At 50.7% G+C, this 17,950-nt stretch overlaps 1 protein-coding gene across 3 annotated transcripts in view; it reads right to left on the bottom strand.

Annotated features, from left to right (window-relative positions):
- The window catches only part of STX2 (syntaxin 2), a 30,516-nt gene extending 21,137 nt beyond the window's left edge, over positions 1-9,379 (bottom strand). For all 3 annotated transcript variants that reach the window (XM_081036535.1, XM_081036536.1, XM_081036537.1), the window contains exons 1-2: positions 9,227-9,379; positions 1,340-1,414 (exon numbers count right to left, since the gene is read on the bottom strand). In XM_081036535.1, the coding sequence (XP_080892661.1) occupies positions 1,340-1,414; positions 9,227-9,256 (105 nt within the window). In that variant the 5' untranslated portion in view covers positions 9,257-9,379. The remainder of the gene's footprint in view (positions 1-1,339; positions 1,415-9,226) is intronic.
- Between the last annotated feature and the right edge of the window lie 8,571 nt (positions 9,380-17,950).

Raw genomic sequence — 17,950 nt, 5'->3', positions numbered from 1 at the left:
CATGTTTTCATGAAGAACTGCTACGGAAGAGTTACGCATCCAGGCACAGGGGCTGAAATCTGAAAACAATGACTCACGAAGTCGGCAGGTGAGCTGAAGGCAATAAAGAGAGTCTCTCCCAAAGTGACACCAGGAAATCCCATGTCTTAACTCCTTTGGACCTGAAAGTCCATTCCTGTCTCTAACAATGTAAGCTCACGGTTCTTCCACTAGATAAAATTAGGAACCCACATAAATACTTGACACCCAACGACTGGGTTTACACTAGGTAGCCAACGAATTCTGGCTGAATCTGGAAGACTGATAACTTTTAAAGTGACTTATTAACATATTACATACTTTCGCTCCTGCACTGATGGACTAGTTTAGACTGTCGATGGATTTAAGCCAACCGAAACTAGTAGACTCAACTCGACATAATCAAAACAAATACTGCAAATGAAGTTTTCACTCTAAAAAATTATCCTCAACACGTTTCTTTTCTTCATGTTTAACAAAGTCAAAATACTTGTTCTGAGACTCAATTTCAAAAACTGAAATTATGCAAAATTTGATCCATTACTTAGCTTTAAGAATTTAAACGCAGGATAAACCTAAAACCAGCCTCAAAGGGGGAGGAGAGCCCCAGAGTGAAGCCCGAGGGAAGGAGCAGGGTATGAGGTGCGACCCCAGGTCACCACGCAGTCAGAGCTGAGGGAGTCCTAGGACCTCCGTGATGCCGGAGATGTAGAATTCAACATGCAATCTGAGATTCAGAAAACAGACACCGCAAGCTTTCCAACGCGCGCGGTCAGCATTCAGGGACTCATCCCACCCGTGGGAGAAAAGCGTGCCAGGCCACCCGATTCAGCATGCTCCCTGGACACCCCCTCAAACAGACCAGAGGCCCTTGCTCTGGACAACACCACGGGTCTTGGGGTAAGGCCTTCTTAAGACGCTACCAAAGGGCGTGCGTGGCTGACCCGGTAGCGGTGACGGGAGCTGCGGGAGGAAGTGCTATCGGCTGGCACCCAGCTCCTGCACACCGGGCAGACCCTGGCCAAGCTGCACCCACAGTGGGCACAGACCTCCTCACTAGGCGCAGCCCGGGCCCTGCCCACCACATCCAGGCCTTCCTCCTCACCCAGCCCCGCCCCACATCGGCCACCACGAAGAACGGTCAACATTAACGAAGCTTTTAATGACACTAAACATTCTGGAGAACATACATCCTTCAAACATCTACGTTTAAAAACACTAGCTTGTGTATTATTCTAAGGCTGACAAATACAGTGACACTAATAGAACTATGTTGACAGACAAAAGTCTGCCTGGGTTCCATTAGACGACTCTCACCCACCTGATGGAAGAAATCATCCATGAAATGGTCCTTCTCAACAGCAACAGCCGCGTCCACGTCATCATTTTTCCTGCACTACAACAGAAAATAGAAAATGGAAAACTCAGATTTTAAAATTTTTCATGTAGGCACAAACAGTGAATTAAAAGACAAAGGCCACTCTGTTCCTATAAGACCTTAGCTCCCTAGAGCAGCAAACTGGAACACACCGTGAGAGCTTCTGCCACAGCTCAGCAGGGCAGGTCACGTGGCAGGAGGGGAGGGAGACGCCCTGGAGGGGACAACAGCTGGCTTTCTCAGCAGCAGCCATGAGGCATCACTCGTTTTCACACGTCATGGTTACACAGGCTGCTTTTACCTTCAAGAAGTGAAACTGCTGTAATACACATTTTCTAGAAAGATTCGAAACGCTGACCCGACTAGTTCACTTTGCTAGCGTACATAACAATTTTCAAGGAACTTTCACATGTTAGCAGCTGGCATTCATCCTTCTTCCCTGACTGACCCCCCGTCACGCCCACGCTAACCATCAATAAGCACGTTAACCACACAGGACCCAGTCAAGGAGACCTTAGTGACTGAAACGCAGGACGGAAGCTTCCGTGACGACCACTGGGAAGAGCCAGAGTGGTTACTGTATTTCAGAAACCACGGACGTACTCTAAGTTCAAAGCCACGTGGAAGAATAAAGAATTAGGACACATTCTAGGCCCGCGGTTCTCAAAGCTGAGAAGGACCCAGAAAGCTGGGTCTCTGACTTGCCGGTCTTGGCTGGGGCGTCCTATGCGTTACTGAACATCCTAGAATGTTGCTGGACTCCAACAAGTTCCAGGTCAGGCTGCTGGCCCAAGAAGCACCCTTGCAGGCAGGCAACAGAACCGCACAGCGAGAAGACCGTTGGGACGAAAGTGGCGGGGATGGGACAACCACACCCGGGACCGGGCTTCTGAATGCGCAGTGCGTTCAGGACGTGTGCTGCAGCGGCCATGAGTGGGACCATAGCACTGCACAAGAGGAAGAGAGGAAACCCTGCCAGAAAGTACAGTGGTCGGAACCGGTGCCAACTGTGCCCAAGGACACACCAGCTTAGGACAAAGTGCTAACCTCGTGACTGCACGTTCCCCTAACCCTACGAAAACCGAGCCTTCATCCACTGAAAGACTGAAGTGTAGCTTACTGATCTGCAGCCCAGGAATACTTTGGAAGGAAACTCTACCATAATTGAGCTAAGAAAAATCTGCCAGATTTAGTAAACGTGTTAAGACAGCACAGTAAACCCTCCCTCTGCAGCCCCCAGGGCCCTCAGCAAGGCAGAGCATTGGGCCTAAAAACCAGCACCATGTGTCACCACCCTAAGGAAGTGTTTCGTGTCACCTCTCGGCCTGGGGCCTCTTGGGGCGCAGATAAGATGGCTCAGTTAGGGTGAAGGGAAAGAGACGGGTGTCTCTAAGATAAGAGCAGGATGGGCTCACTTATCTGAGGGTCCATGAGAAGAGTGTAAAGAACTGTATGACCAGGCTCAACCAACACGCCCAAACAGCCAAGCACTTTCCAGGAAGCAGCAGGAAGGTGCCACTCGGGTGATCAGACGTCACTAGCGAACGGCAGACACGGGGCTGTGCACCCACTCACACAGACTGCCATTCACTGTGCCGGGCTCCACGCAGTGCGGTTTCCCAGTCGTGCCCTGAGCACACCGAGCCCCACCCTGCTCTGCCAAGAGAGATGCCTGCAGTGAAGTTAAGCTGCCCTGCCGCTGAGAATGTTTCATTTGTGCTCTGGTAGAGGACAAGCTGGCTTGTGTCCCCAGAAAGCAGACACTGAAGGCCTCAGATGGGAACAGTATTTGGAAAAGGGGTCTGTGCAGCATAATTAGTTACGACGAGGTCATGGAGGAGGGTGGGCCCCTGACCCCACATGGCTCGTGCCCTTGTAAGAAAAGACAGGGACACACAGGGCAAGATGGTGCGAGCCGAGGGGCAGTGAGCACGGATGCCCCTGCAAGCCACGGAATGCACGGACGGCCGGCACGTGACGCCAGGGGAGGCAGGAAGGTCTGTCCCCACAGGCTTCACAGGGAGCCCCGCCCACCCCGTTTCAGACCTCTGAGCATGCGATGCTGCAGTGGTAAGCCGCCCAGCTGGTGGCCCTTTGTTGCAACACGACAGAGTATTAGGACACAAACACACCAAGTGAGGATGGGTGCACACCTAGTGGACCATGCCCATCAATCCCACTTCTCCACAGGGCGGAGCCAACCTGCGCCCACCTCACCTGCGCCCAGCTCACCTGCGCCCAGCTCACCTGCGCCCAGCTCACCTGCGCCCACCTCACCTGCGCCCAGCTCACCTGCGCCCACCGCCTTCTCTGTGCCCCCAGCTCCTGGCCTATGAAACGGGCGGGAGGGACAAGCCTCTGAGTGTTTCCTCAGGCACTTTCACAGGGAGGCACAGCCAGGGCACTTCGGCCAGTCCATGCGCCTCCTCGGAAGCCAAGCCACACGGGAAGCCACCCGAGAAGCAGGCGGTGAATTGTTACTGAAGACACCCGGCTGCTCCTGACACTGAGACCCACGTGTCATGCGGGCTCCTTCCCCGCAGTCACTCGCCCGCTTGGAAAGAATCTGTTTCTCACCTGCACACCACCAAAGGGCCGATGACTGGGAAGATATTTCCTCCACTGTCTTCTTTTTCATTCGTATTTTTAAACCTTTATATTTCTCATTTCTACCTGAAGTCTCAAAACTAGTGGACGTTAGGAAACAGACCCAGTGACTCCCTCAGCTTTCCCATTCATAAAAGCAGGAAAACCATGACCAGCGAAACAATGTTATGCCACTGAGGCTCATAGCCGGCACGCCTGCCTGCACAGCCGCTGCTGTCTGTGGCAGACTCCACCGTACCCGGCAACACAGGGCACAGCATCTCCTGCCAGCAGGGGGGCCCCGCCACGAAGTGTCCGCCTGTGAGAGAAACATTCGCATGTCCACATGCGATCTGTCCAATTTTAACAGAATTCCCCTTAAAAGTAGCATTATGCTAAAAAGACAACTCTCCCCAGGTGAAAACTATTGTCAGGAAGAGAAGGCCGGCAGCTTCCACGTGTACAGACTCCTGAACAGAGAAGAGACACGTGTCACCGGAACGCCTGCTCACTGGTCACACTTCAGCAGAAGCTGCCTTACCACCAAATTGTAGCTGCGAAGCTGCACCATTAAACACTGCTTTTTCCTCCCCGTACACATGCACTAGGACCTTGCTTGCAAATAACTGTGGGGAAACACATGAGCTTCATATGCAGTGGTCGTAGGACCTTTACTGCTAGAATACACTCATTTCTTTTTCAAAATTAAATCACTTGCGTAAAAGGAAAGAATACGTGTGATTAAATGTCGGTAAAAGCGGACGTTGGCTGGATTGTGATTACGGTGCCCACCGTAACATTCCTTCCTCCCGTTTTTGTATGACCAGTTGTAGCCTCGTGCCCGGTGGTGGAATGTGACACTGTCCCATGTTCTTACTGGGCCTCCGTTATCCCCAGTAAACCAACCGGCCTAGGTACTCAGACTCCGGACACACTACTGCACTCCGAATGCCCCGAGCTCGGTGGGCGCTTTCTCTCAAGCACAGGGTTAAAGACCTGTGCCACTCACTTCCTGTCCTGCGTGGCACCGTCCCCGCGCCCCCAGCCTTCACTGACTGTCCTGCCGAGAGCACGCTTCTCAGGCCTGCGCACGCTGGCTCCGAGACGGTGCCCTGGCTGCCGTGGCACGGGAGCCCACACCACGCCTCCCACCTGATTACGTCCCGCAGGGCAGGTCCCTCCAGAGACACTGGACCCCTCACTGCTGAGCTGTCTCCTGTCCACTCACAGACTTCGTCTGTTTTTTCACAACCCGTGCATGATACCAAAAACTATGCCAGGCAGACCCCAGCTTCAGTAAAGATTGGCTGAACGAATGAATGAAGAGATGAGGGTGGAGAGGAGAGCACACAGGAAGGAGACGCAGGGCAGCGACAGGCGGGGGTGACGCAGCCCTCTGAGGCACCCATCTGCCTCTCAGTGAAGCTCCCTCTTCTGTGTTACCTCATTTCTGCCCTTTGCAACTCAAAGCCTTGAACACAAGAGACTCCACCGGCACCCACCTTTTTCTCCCATAGGTATTTTCAAATGGAGACGCACCAATACACACCCAGCAAGTGCTCTGTGCAGAATACCAAGGCTTCAGAGCCAAACGGGTTGCACAGGCTGCCCTGGAAAGGGTGGAGGGTGTGGGGAGGGTGCAGGGATAGAACAGGACGGCATCTGTGCTCAGACACAGGCCGATGACCACTTCTGGGGACATCGGAGGGAAGGGCAGGAAGACTTCCTGGCAGCGGTGTCTGAACTGAAACCAAAAGAAGGTGTGAGGCAGGCAGAGGAAGGGGGACAGAGATGGCTGCTGGTTTTTGACACAGAGAGCAGTGTGTGCAAAGGCCCGGGAGAGGGAGGGCCAGTCAGGACCAGCAAACAGTGTGACCAGACCCAGGCGATGTCGGGAAGTGAATGTGCTAAAGAGGAAACGCTTTTAATGAACTGGCTCTCGTTCAGGTTTTCTATTCCTTAAATTCAGAACAGACTTTAAGCCTAAAACAAGAAGTACTAATCTGTGTAAATGTAGATGCTCTGCTATCTTAAAAAAAAAAGGGGGGGACACACTTTTGTGTGCAAATGGCTATATTGATTAGAGTTTAAGAGAAAGTACAGCTTCCAGCTGTTGGAATTGTTTCTGTGGTGAAAAAACAAAATATAAAAAGCTGGCCTGAATGAATCAACCACGGAATTCTAAACTGTAAGGATATGTGTCTATAAAACTATAAATATACTGTAAAATTCTTAGTATTTTAAGTTTCAGCGACGTATTTAGAAAACATGTTTTACGTGATAAATCGGAACCTGAACCTTGACTACGTGACACTCTGCTCCACACGTGATTGGAGCTGTTGAAAAGCAGCTTTAAAAATATCTGAGCAGTTCCTCCTGCCCTTTAAGAAACTGTATTTGCAATTCATCACCTTGAACCCGGGGATCAAAACACTAATAACCTCATTTCTCTAGATGTGCTCATGAATACCACATAGCTACCTGTGTGTATTATCCCGCAAACAGTTCCCACGGTTAAAATCTGTAGTTTCCCTATTTTGCACTAAAATAAATATCTCCATTTGCACACACACACTTTTTTTTAAAAAAAAAAAAAAGGTAATCAAGATGTATTTGGAGCCCTTATCTCGCAGATATCCCGTTTGGATTGGCTGGCACCCTACATGCCCCTCATCGTGCCTCCTTTGCCCCCGCCCCACCTGACTGTCCACCCACTGCATCGGTGTGTGTCTCCACCCACACGTCACCTCGCAGAGACCCCGCATGCAAGACTCTCCGTCAACCAGAAACATCATTCTGGATTCAGAGCCAGAGAGCCTGAAGAGTCACTTAAAGTCTCTGCACCCACGCAAACTGGTGGCTCAGAGAGAGGTCAGTGGTTAGAAGCGGCCCAATCTGCATGGGAAAACTTGTGTTGGACAAACTAATTTTTAAGTCCATTCCAAACAGTTACCAGTGATAATCTTTTTTTCAGGAGGAAGCATTAACAGCTGATAAGGGAAACTTTTGGGAGACATCGCAAGTATTTTGTTAGTATGGACACTGCTGATGAGGCATTTTAACTACTGAAATTAAATGTTAAACTTTATCTAAGAACACCACCAGCCATTTAGAAACATGGTTGTAAGTAGACATTTCAACTAAGAGCTACTTGGAAAGGACACATTTCCAGGGGGGAAGAAAGGGTTTAACTCTTACATCTGAAAATTTTCAGATCGTTTTCAAATATTAAAAGTTATCAAACTTCAAATATGTCAAATTCAATTTTTAACTTAACATTTTATACTAGAGAGAAGGTTGCTTTTTATAACTTCTTGAAAACATAAAAAAAGAATAAATATTAATAGCACTTATAATTACATAGCATTTTCTCTCTCCTACCTCTCCCAGAGTATCACACACAGGAGATAATTTTGTGTTTCACAATTCCCTCTATGAGTAGACAAGACAGATATTATTATCCCCGTTTTACACAGAGAAAAATTGACGTTTTGAGAGTTTTAAAATTAGACAACTCCAGAAGTAGAAACTTCCACTAATTTGCTCTCCAATTGCTTATTCTCTTCATCGAGGTAGATGGTACTGGACTAGAGAAAGTCACCTCTAGGTCTAAAACTCTAGATCGAAACAGGGTTACATGTTCTTACTGACACGGTTGCAGTAAGCAGGAATATACGTAAACTTACAGAGTGACAAACAGTTGCCTTATTTAGTTTTTGCTCATCATACTAAGGAGTTGCTTGTATAGTCTACTGACAAATCTTTCTTACTGTCCCCAATACCACATAAAGGCGGCTGCCTTTTGCTGAAACAGTTACAGTTCGTGTTCAGAAACATTCAGCATTTCTTCATTTAACAAAACTTTGAGCTCCTTGGGGCGCGGACATTCTAGGGTGAGATAACGCAGCTGTAATTGGTTACGTGTAACACGATGTTCATGTGCGAAGTGCAGAGCTCCACATACTTGACCATTAGTAAAAAGGGAAGGAAAGAAACATCACTATGAAGAAACTTTTCCCGGAATGAGTGTAAAGCGTCATTTCCATGAACCTAAGGATAAAGAGCTCATTGCCTTTCTGAGCCAGGTTCCTCATCTGACCCACAGAACACAGATGAGGGTTTCAGTGACCCTTCTCACCACTCTCCCACGCCTGGCACAGAACCAGCTCCATTCCAGGAGAGAAGTTAATTCATTACATGCAAGGACGCCTTAGGGCAGTGGGCCCAGCACCAGAGGCTTCATCTGTGCGCTGGAAACAAAAGGTCAGCGCTCCGCATTCATTAGTACTTGTATGTGTAAAGGAAAAAGTCGTCCTTCTAAGATGCTTCAACTCTTCCACGTTTTAGAAGAATCCACTATAGGTTCAGGGTCCCTGCGTCATTCTCAGCACTGTCACCTTTAACACACACAGAAGGCATCAAAAGTTGTTCCACTCCTAAGTGAACCGCTTTTCTCTTACTAAATGAAGTGCACGGTCACCTGTGGGCATTATTCACTGAGCACCTACATTCCACTCGCGGGGAGTGCTGATGGGTAAGAGCACACAAACTCGCAGGCCCGGTTCTCGGGAAGCACACTATTTACTGGGGAAACAGGAGGCGCCGCTGTGGACCAGCCTCCCTCGGGAGCCCCAGCGCCCAGCGGGCAGGTGGCCACCTTGACGCGGCAGCGTGAGCATTATTCCACAGCTGTCCACGGAGCTCCCACCGTGCGCAGGGCCTGGGTCAGACCCGGGGACGAGACAGCGAGCAAGGCCGCCTGGCCCTGCTCCGGGAGCGGACACCCAGTGGGTGGGACCAACCCCAGCGGCACCTGTCCCTCGCGGCGAGCAGGGCGCGTGATGGAGCGACGCCAGGGCGGGGCGCGGCGCGGGGCGGCGGGGTCCAGGCCCGGAGGGGTCCAGGCCCGGAGGGCCCTGGCCGCGACCCCGGCACACACGCAGTCTCCCCCCGCTGGAGCCAGTCCTGGCCGCCGGGGGTCGGAGCGTCCAGGAAACGTGGACACAGCGCCCCACGCTGCGGGCGGGGGCGGCCCTGCCCGGAGCCCCCGCCACCTCCCACCCCGCGCCGCACGCCGCCCACCCCCGCGCCCCGGCCCCCAGGCGGGTCGGGCCCCCCCTTCCCCCGCGCCCCCCCGGGGGCCCCGCCCACCTCGCCCCTCCCCTCCCCTGCCCCGCGCCCCGCGCCCCCTCCCCCGCCCCGCCCCGCCCGGCCTGAACCGCTACCCGCCGGCCTGCCGCTCACCGCCGTCAGGTCCGGCAGCCGGTCCCGCATCCCCGCGGGCGGGCGCCGCGCCCCGCTGCTCAGGCCTGCCCGGCGCCGCTGCCTCAGCCCGCCCGACGCCCAGCTCCGAGCCGCGCCCGCCCGCCGCCTCCCCTCGGGCCGGCGCTACCACGGCAACCGCGCCCGCGCGCTCTGCGCATGCTCGGCCCGCGCCGCGCCCAGGCCCACGCAGACTGCGGGAGCCTTCCTGCGGGAACACCGCGACCCAGGGGGCGGGGCCTGGGGAGGGGCGGGGCCTGGGGAGGGGCGGGGCCTGGGGAGGGGCGGGGCCGGGCCGAGAAGGCGAGGGGTGGGCGGGGCTGATAGGGAAGGGGCGGGGCCTTGGGATGGCCGGGCGGGACTCCCCCCGCGGATTGCCGTCTGGACGCCCCTTTGGCCGGTCAGCGGCACGTGCTGTTTGTCCCTTCGTGATTTGTTTTTGTGTTTGTGCTTCCACACTTATTGTATATATTTTTAAATCTCGTGGAAAACTTGATGACAAATTTAGCCAGCCTTGGAAATGCGCTGGGCGCAGCTTTGTATGTATCCATACCCTGAACAGGCCTTCCCCTTAAGGATCCACACCGGGGTTTTGTGTGAATCAAGTAGAGATAAAGTCATGCACACAATCCTTAAGGGACATAAAGTTAAGGAATAGAACTCAAAAGTGGCATGGGTGGGAATGTGCAGTGTTCATCTTTGATATGTGATCCTGGCAGTTCGGTCACGCCGAAAGAAGCCATAAAGTGCTTGCTTTAAAGAGAAAAGGCGAATCCAGTGCAGTAATATATTTAGAGACAGGGACCACATTCACATGACTTTTATTACAATATATTGTTACAGTTGTTCCATTTTATCATTAATTATCGTTAATCTCTTACTGTGCCTAATTTGTAAATGAAACTTTACCATAAGCTTGTATATATAGGAAAAGACACAGTATATATAGGGTTCGGTACTATCTGTGGTTTCAGGAACCCCCTGGGGGTCTTGGAACGGATCCCCCGCAGATAAGGGGGATGGCTGTACTCCATTGTGGGCAGGGGTTTTTGTCCACCTTGCTAATTATCTCCAGCACCTAGAAGGGGGCCCAGCACATATGAGGTATGTAATAAATATGTCTTTTTTTTTTTTTTTTTTTTTTTTTTTTTTTTCTTTTGAAATATGTCTTGAATGAATGAAAAAGTGACCCTTGCTGAACTTCACATTCTTCGCTTGCAGTAAAGTGGCTCAAGATATTAATGGCTTCCGTTTAGGAGGGTTGGTCCTGTGCACACTGTGCTCTAATTCACTGAGCCTGTCGTTACCTCTGTAGTTGAGGGGACCTGTGGGTATCGCCCCGGAAAACTGAAGCACGAAGCTTTCGAATAGCTTGCTCAGAGCGACATGTCTGGCCAGGAGCAGGCTTGGACATGAAACCCAGCAAGCTGCCTACCTGTTTTAAAATTCTGTGATTCTCATTTAATTTCTTTGTATTGGACTTAAAGAAATAGTGGGGGGGAATTTTAAGAATCCATTTCAATTCAGACCCCTAAAGAATTGAGAATGATTGTCAGCTGACCATAGGAGTGTTTGTTCTGATCGTAAGTTGAAGACTGGCTTAGAATTCACTATGTCTTCTCCCGATCTGGGTACAGAATGTAAATTTAAATGAGAATGAAGCTTGTAAGGTATTTGGAAATGCAATAGCCTTGTTTAATTTATCGTTATGTTAAGCTTAGAAATAGGCTACCCTTTTAAAGATGAGGCTGAATGCACTATCTGGAAAGAGCTTTATGAAGTCACACAGCAGTCTCCTATTGCTGTAACAAATTACCAGAAACTCAGTGCCTTAAAATAACACAAATTTATTATCTTACAGTGGTAGGGTGTCAGATGTCTCAATGGAGTAAAATCAGCCTTTTCCAGAGGCTCTAGGGAAGAAGCCTTCCCTTTTCCAGCTCCTAGAGACGCCCACATTCCTTGGCTCATGGCCCTTCCTCTGTCTTGAAATCCAGGATGTAGCATTCCCCTGACCCTTCTTTCGTTGTCACATTTACTCTGACCACAGCCAGTTCTCCACTTGGAAGGACCCAGGTGATTAGACTGGACTCACCTGGATCCTCTCTCCATCTCAAGGTCCTACCATTCATCACATCTACAGTGTCCCTTGGCCACGGAAGGTGGCACAGTCACACAGTGCGGGACCTAGAACGTGGGCATCTCTGTTCTCTGCACTGGGCATACCCTTGGCTTATTTTTCAGAGAAGTATTTGATGTATTCATTTGTGTGAACAGACCAGAGACGGGATGAAACCCTTCACCCATCATGACTCGTGACTTTTGTTGTAGCATCAATGTTATGCAGGAGAAAAAAGGCTTGGAATGCTGCGACCAGGTCACTTCCGAGGGGCCACCTTTGGAAACTGCGAGGCTGAAATGGCACATTCAGCCTGAAAAGGTGCACATAACCCTGATAATCAGAAAAAGCAAATTCAAAGGTTAGCGGACACTGTTTCCCAACTTCCATGGAAAACAGAAGTAGGAGATACACGTCCCTTTACCTTTAGATTCCTCCTGAGGGACCTAAAGTACCGCGACGATAAAAGTGCCAGATGCAAACATATATTTTAGCGATAGTAACTGCCACACTGTTCTAGTGGGGAAAAGGTAAAAACACTCCTATGTCTATTGGTAGAGGCAGGTTTGAATAACGTGGGGCTCACTAGTGTGGTGACTAATGTAAGGCCGAGAGTAATGTGGGGAGACACACAGACTGCTTCCCAGCCCCCATCCGAGTGGGGTTATATCCCAGCAGCCCGGAGACGTGCTGTCAGGATCCATACAAGAAAACAGCCCGCCCACACTTGAGCCTTTGCCCCAGTTCTGAATTGTTCTAACAAAACGTACTATGCACATATATTTTATAAACCCTGCCTTATGAGTTGAATTATGTCCCCAGAAAGATTGGTCAAAGTCCTAACCCCCGTCCCAGCTGTGCAGGTGACCTTATGTGGAAAGAGGATCATTGCAGAGGTGATGGAGTTGAGATGGGGGTCACTAGGATGGGCCCTCTCCCGATATGACTGGTGTTCTCATAAGAAGAGATTGGGACACAGACACACATGGGGAGGGCGCTACGCGAGTCAGAAGGAGATGCTGAGTCCTGTATCTACAAACCAGCGACATGAGCAGCCGGGAGAAAAGGCCGGAACAGATTCTCTCTGAGAGATCATGGCCCTGCCAGCCCCTTGGCTTTGGAATTCCAGAACTGTGAAAATAAATTTCTGTTCTTTTAAGGAACTCAGTTTGTGGTATTTTGTTATGGCTGCCCTGGGAACCCAATACACCCTGTAATTATCTTATAAATAGCACAGTTATGTCACATTGGCGATTACTACTATGTCCTATGAGTCAGGTTGTCAAAAGCAAGCATTTAAAATGTACCTCAATTTTTGAAACCCTGAAACAAATGTATACTAAAATGTAAAAAAAATCTTCATTTAAGTATATACTGGAATATGACTACGTATTTCAATATTTCATACTTTTAAAATTATATCTGTATCTACACATCCATACATAAATATCACCTGTATATAAATATAGGTACCATATCTATGTAGATATATTGTACAGCTGCTATATCTGTATGTATATAGCTGGAGATAAATATAAATATCTAGATATCTAGAAATAGAGAGAGATTGAGAGAGAACTAGAGAGAGAGAGAGAGAGATTTAAAGTGCCCTAGGCCTGTCTCAAGCTCTGGGAAGTCCTGTTATGTCCTGTCATGTACTTCTGTGTCCTTAGGATATTTTCTATCTTCTTTTCTTAGACTACACTCTCCTAAAGTGACAGAGGACACAGAGTGACGGTTTCTTTCACAGAGAGCATTCTGTCCTACCATGGACTGCCAACAATATGCTTTTAAAGAAGCAGACTTACTAAAAAGAAGCAATCAGTGTTCTGAATACAAGAGGCCCCTTGCACTCAGTTGACACAGAAGCGTATGAAAATGTGAGCTCCTCCTAAGCTCTCTGAGCTCATCTGCCCCAGCCACACACCTCGTCGCTGCCCCCGACCGCTCCAGGCAGGTTCCACCCCAGGGCCTTTGCACTGGCCGTTGCTTCTTGCTGGAGTGTGCTCCCCTCAAACACCTGTGTGGCTCTTTCCCTCAACTTCCGCAGGTCTTGGCTCTAATGTCACTATCTTAGGGAAGGTCTGCTGTCTGCCCACCTCACTAGCACCCCCTTCCTCTGAACTCCCATGTCTATTTTTCACCTTAGCCATCATCACTATGTCATATAGTCCATGTACTTATGAAGCCTATTTCCTGTTTCTTGCTTTTAGAAAGAAAGCTCCATGAGCCTAGGAGCTTTGGGTCTGTTTTGTTCTGTACCCCTGTCCCTGGGGCGTGCCTGCTACATAGTAGGTGCTCAATAAATATTACTCAAATGGCTAAGGGAGTCTGTACTTTTTATTACCGTGCCTTAGGCTCACTAGAGGTTGTAAACACAAATGTTTCAGGGAGCAGGCAGATAAGTGAATAGAGAAGGCTGTCTGATGACAAGGGACAAATGGCACCAGGCCTCCTGCCTCAGATTTAGTGGGGGATGGCAGGACCAGTGGCAAGTGGCAGTGTGTGCCATCTGTGGGGGGCACATTTACTTCCAGTGGCTACTACATAGTGGCTATCGACTTCCAGATAGTTGTGGCCAGGGAAGAAATCAGGCCCAATGCCTCCCAATCTTGATTTTCAAAGAAGCCAAATATTTGGCTTTTTATGTAAAGTATCCTTATTTTTTGTATCAGCCAGCTGTCACTGCATAACAAATTATGTTAGAAGTTAATGCTAGAAAGGACAGCAAACAGTATTGTCCCAGAGTTTCCATGAACCAGGAATTCAGGAGCCACTTAACAGGAAGCTTCTGACTCAGGACTTGGGGCTGCAGCCAGGAGAGGCTCGACGGGGGCGGGAAGGTCTGCCCCCAACGTGGTTCCGGTCGTGGCTGGCCGCTTCCCACAGGCTCTGCGCGGGGGGCCTCCGCTGGTTCACGTCACATGAACCTGTCCACAGGGCTGCCTGTCCCCAAGTGTGATGACTGGTTCCCCCCAGAGTTGAGTGATCCCACAGAGCTTCCCGAGTCGCAGAAGTCATACTGCCCGTTCTGACATATTCCCTTGGTTAGAAGTGAGTCACTAAGTCCGGTCCATACTCAAGGGCAGGAGAACGAGGCTCAACCTTTTGAAGCAGGAAGTGCCAAAGATTTGTGGACTTATTTCAAAACCATCACCTTTTCAAATGCTGGCAACTCGTTCAGATAGAACGTTGTGTTTCACCCCAATCTAAGACAAACAACACGTCGGAAGGTTGGGTTGTGTTCATGGGCCATCAAGTGTACCCTCTGCACTATTCAGACCTTGATGTGAGACAGATTGAATGTCTCCGTGGCTATATGACAAGTCTCTCCATTTTCCTTTTAAGGGAAATAATTTCTGTGCTAACGCTAAGAGGCAGCACGCAATCTGTGCTTCGATGTACTGCTTGTGTAGAAAACCGAGTATCAGATAAACACCTCATTTGATAGCTGACCCGTATTCCTCAGCGGGACTGATGAATGGATCAGATCATGAAATCTTTGAGAATAGTTTCTGTCCTGCTCCGCTAGCTCAACAAAGTTGAGGACAATTGCACAAAAAGAAAACCTTGGCCAGGTATTTGGTAAATGTTTGTTATTTGCTTACTGGTTAGTCTTTAGCATGAGGTCATACTATTAAAATTCTAGTCAGCTTGTATATTTAAATCACTATTATTATTACTAGAATATAACGGTGCTGTTTCTGGTTACGCTTTCTATGTTCAGATAGGGGTAAGAGTAATTCCCTCAATGATTCAACAAATATTGACTGAGCACCCATCACGTGCCAGGCACGGCGCCAGAGCCCATGAATACCATGCCAAACAAGGTACTTTGTTTATTCGAGTGAGGGCAAGAAAGATTAAAAAAAAGCAAGCTGGTGCATAATTAAGCAAGATATTTTCAGTGAGCAGTAAGTGCTTTGGAGAAAATAAAAACTGGTGCTAAGATTGGGAATTGGCTGATGTGACGACACCAGGTTAGAAAAGGTGGTCAGGGTGGGCCTCCCTGAGGTGACGTTTGAGCTGTGACCTGAATTCAGGGTGAGAAGGAGCCTGCCAGCCAAAGATGTGGAGGAAATGCACTTTAGGCAGAGGGACCAGTAAGTGCAAAGGCCCTGAGGCAGGAACAAACTTGGCCAAGGTGAGATTCAGAGAGGCTTGTGTGGCTACAGCAGAATTACAGGGAGAGAGGCCCGAGATGGAGTGGGAGAGTAGACCCCAGAGAGCTCATGTAGGATGTGGCCAGCCATGGATTGCATGTCTCTCAGTGCGACAGATAGAAAAGCATTGCAGGGTTTAAGAGGGGAGAAGGACGGTCTGATGTGTTTTCAGATCATTCTGTGCCTCCGGACGTGATGCGGAGAGGGACATAACATCAGTTCTGAGGTGTCCCGACCCATAATCTGAATCTAATCCTGAGGAAGAATCAGAAATTCCAAGCGGAGGGACATCCTACCAAATAACTGGCCTGTGAAACACTCAGCAAAAGTGTCAAAGTCATGAAAGACAAAGACCAAGGTGCTGTTCCCAATTGAAAGAGATTGAAAAGATGGGACGGGTAAAGGTAACATGTAAAAGGAGGACGCTCCTGCACCAGACAAAGGCCAGGAGTGAGACAACTGACAGTTAAGGTCTGTAGGTTACATGGTCGAATGTAACAACATTCATTTCCTGATTTTAATAAGTGTACGGTGGTTACGTAAGAGACTAGCCTCAGTTTGAAGAAATACACACAAGGGGCATTCTGTTTGCTACTTACTCCCAAACATGTCGGTGGGGAAAATCATATACAATATGTTAAAAATCACGAGAGAGGAGAGAATGATAGTTGGAACATAAGCAATGTCAGTATTGGGGGAAATCGGTGGTAATGGATGCTGGCATCCCTTGTGCTCTGTTTTGCAGCTTTGTTTGTAATTCTGCACACATTTCTTTGTGTATTTGGCTGCAGTTTTTTGGACTACAGGTTAAGTATGGTTTACAATCCATGTTGGATAGTAGAGACAAGTACCTCTGTGAACTGCAAAGCTATGGACAGTTGGAAGAGCTGGGGTGGTTTTACTGGGAGAAGCCTTGTGTCTGCGGGCTTGAGTATCTTTTCCCATTTTTCACTCTGGTCTTTAAAATGAGCTGTAGAAGTTGTGCGGTTGGGCCTATTGACGGACGTTTATGGAGTTCCATGTTTTGTTATTGTAAATAATGTTGCAGTGTCTCCTTGTGCGAATGTGGGATTTTAACTCTAGGGCATTTCCCTAGAAATGGGAATCCAGGGACATGAGCTCTGGACACTTAAGTTTTATTAGTTTCTGCTCTCCCAAGAGGCTGAGCCCGTTTACACTTCCACCAGTGACACGGAGATCGGCGTGGGGTTTTCCTGAGGGTCCTTCGGAGGTCAGATGTGCTGAACACAGAGGCTCAGATGCGTTGTGCCCAATTTGTGTCCCTTGGGTTCCCAACAGACCTGACTGCCACGTGCTCAGGACTGGGCGGCTACGTCCTTGGTCGCTGCTCCAGCAAGAGTCCCGATGGTGGAATCTTTCCGGACCCGACTCCTCCAATGGGGCTTTAGCTGCCTGCCCTTGGGGAGGGGACCGAGTCCTCCGCTGAAGAACTGTGGCTGTCCCCACAAATGCCGTACCCGTACCGGCCTTGGATGTAGGGTCTGAGGCCGGCGGGCTCCACGTGGCCCCATCTTGGCTGACAGCGACCGGACGCTGGCTGAGCTGCTGGGTGGCCTCGTTCCTCCCGTGGTGGCCGCAGGAGGCGAGCTCCGGGTGCCTGGCCCGCGCGGGACTCACAGCCCCACGTGGAGTGTGGAGGCCGCGTCCCGGGGGGCTGCCGGGTTTCATCACCGTGTGCGGAGCAGGCCGCGCGGTCCGCGGTGCGAGGAAAGGCACGGCGAGCACTCACACTCGGGACCACACGTGCGGGGGACGCCGCCCTTGGTCCCCGGCGTCCTGCTGCCTGGGTCCTGGGTCCTCCTCCGGCAGCACCACGCCCGTGCCACACGCCGCGCTGCACGGCCGTTTGTCACACGCCGCATTGCGGGGGGTCCCCCGCACCTCCCCGCGGGCCTGCCCCGTGGGACTCGGGCTCTGCCCCAAAGTCACGACGATTCAGGACGCGGGGCGGCCACGAGGACGCGACGGGACACTCGGACGGGGCTCCGGCCCGGCTTCAGGAGGGGCGGGAAGCGGGCCACGTGTGTGCAGGGCCCGGGAAGGACTGTGAGGGGGTGAAGGGCCACGTGTCTGTTACTGTGATACGTGTTTTTAACTTCCACGTTCACGTACTTTGTTATCACACCTCTTCCGTTTAGCCCCCACCCCCCGCACGCCCAACACGGCGCCAGCCAGGGCCCGGTGCCCCTCTGCGCAGCCGGACCGCGGGCTTTGTGCGGCCGCCCTCCCGAGCTTCCCGCCCGCCGCCCGGCCTCGCCCCGCGCCGCGACCCGCGGCACCAGGACGCGCCTCCTGACGCTGGGCGCATGCGCGCGGGAGTCCGCCCCGCCCCCCGTGCCGCGCGTGCGCGCTCCCGCCCCGCCCGCCGCGCAGCCGCGCTTCCTGCGCGCGAGGCCAACGGGT

This window comes from Rhinolophus hipposideros (genome assembly GCF_964194185.1).
Source record: "Rhinolophus hipposideros genome assembly, chromosome: 24".
Lineage (NCBI taxonomy): Eukaryota > Metazoa > Chordata > Mammalia > Chiroptera > Rhinolophidae > Rhinolophus > Rhinolophus hipposideros.
Note: the sequence above shows the minus strand (reverse complement) of the source record. Positions and strands in the feature narration are given on the sequence as shown.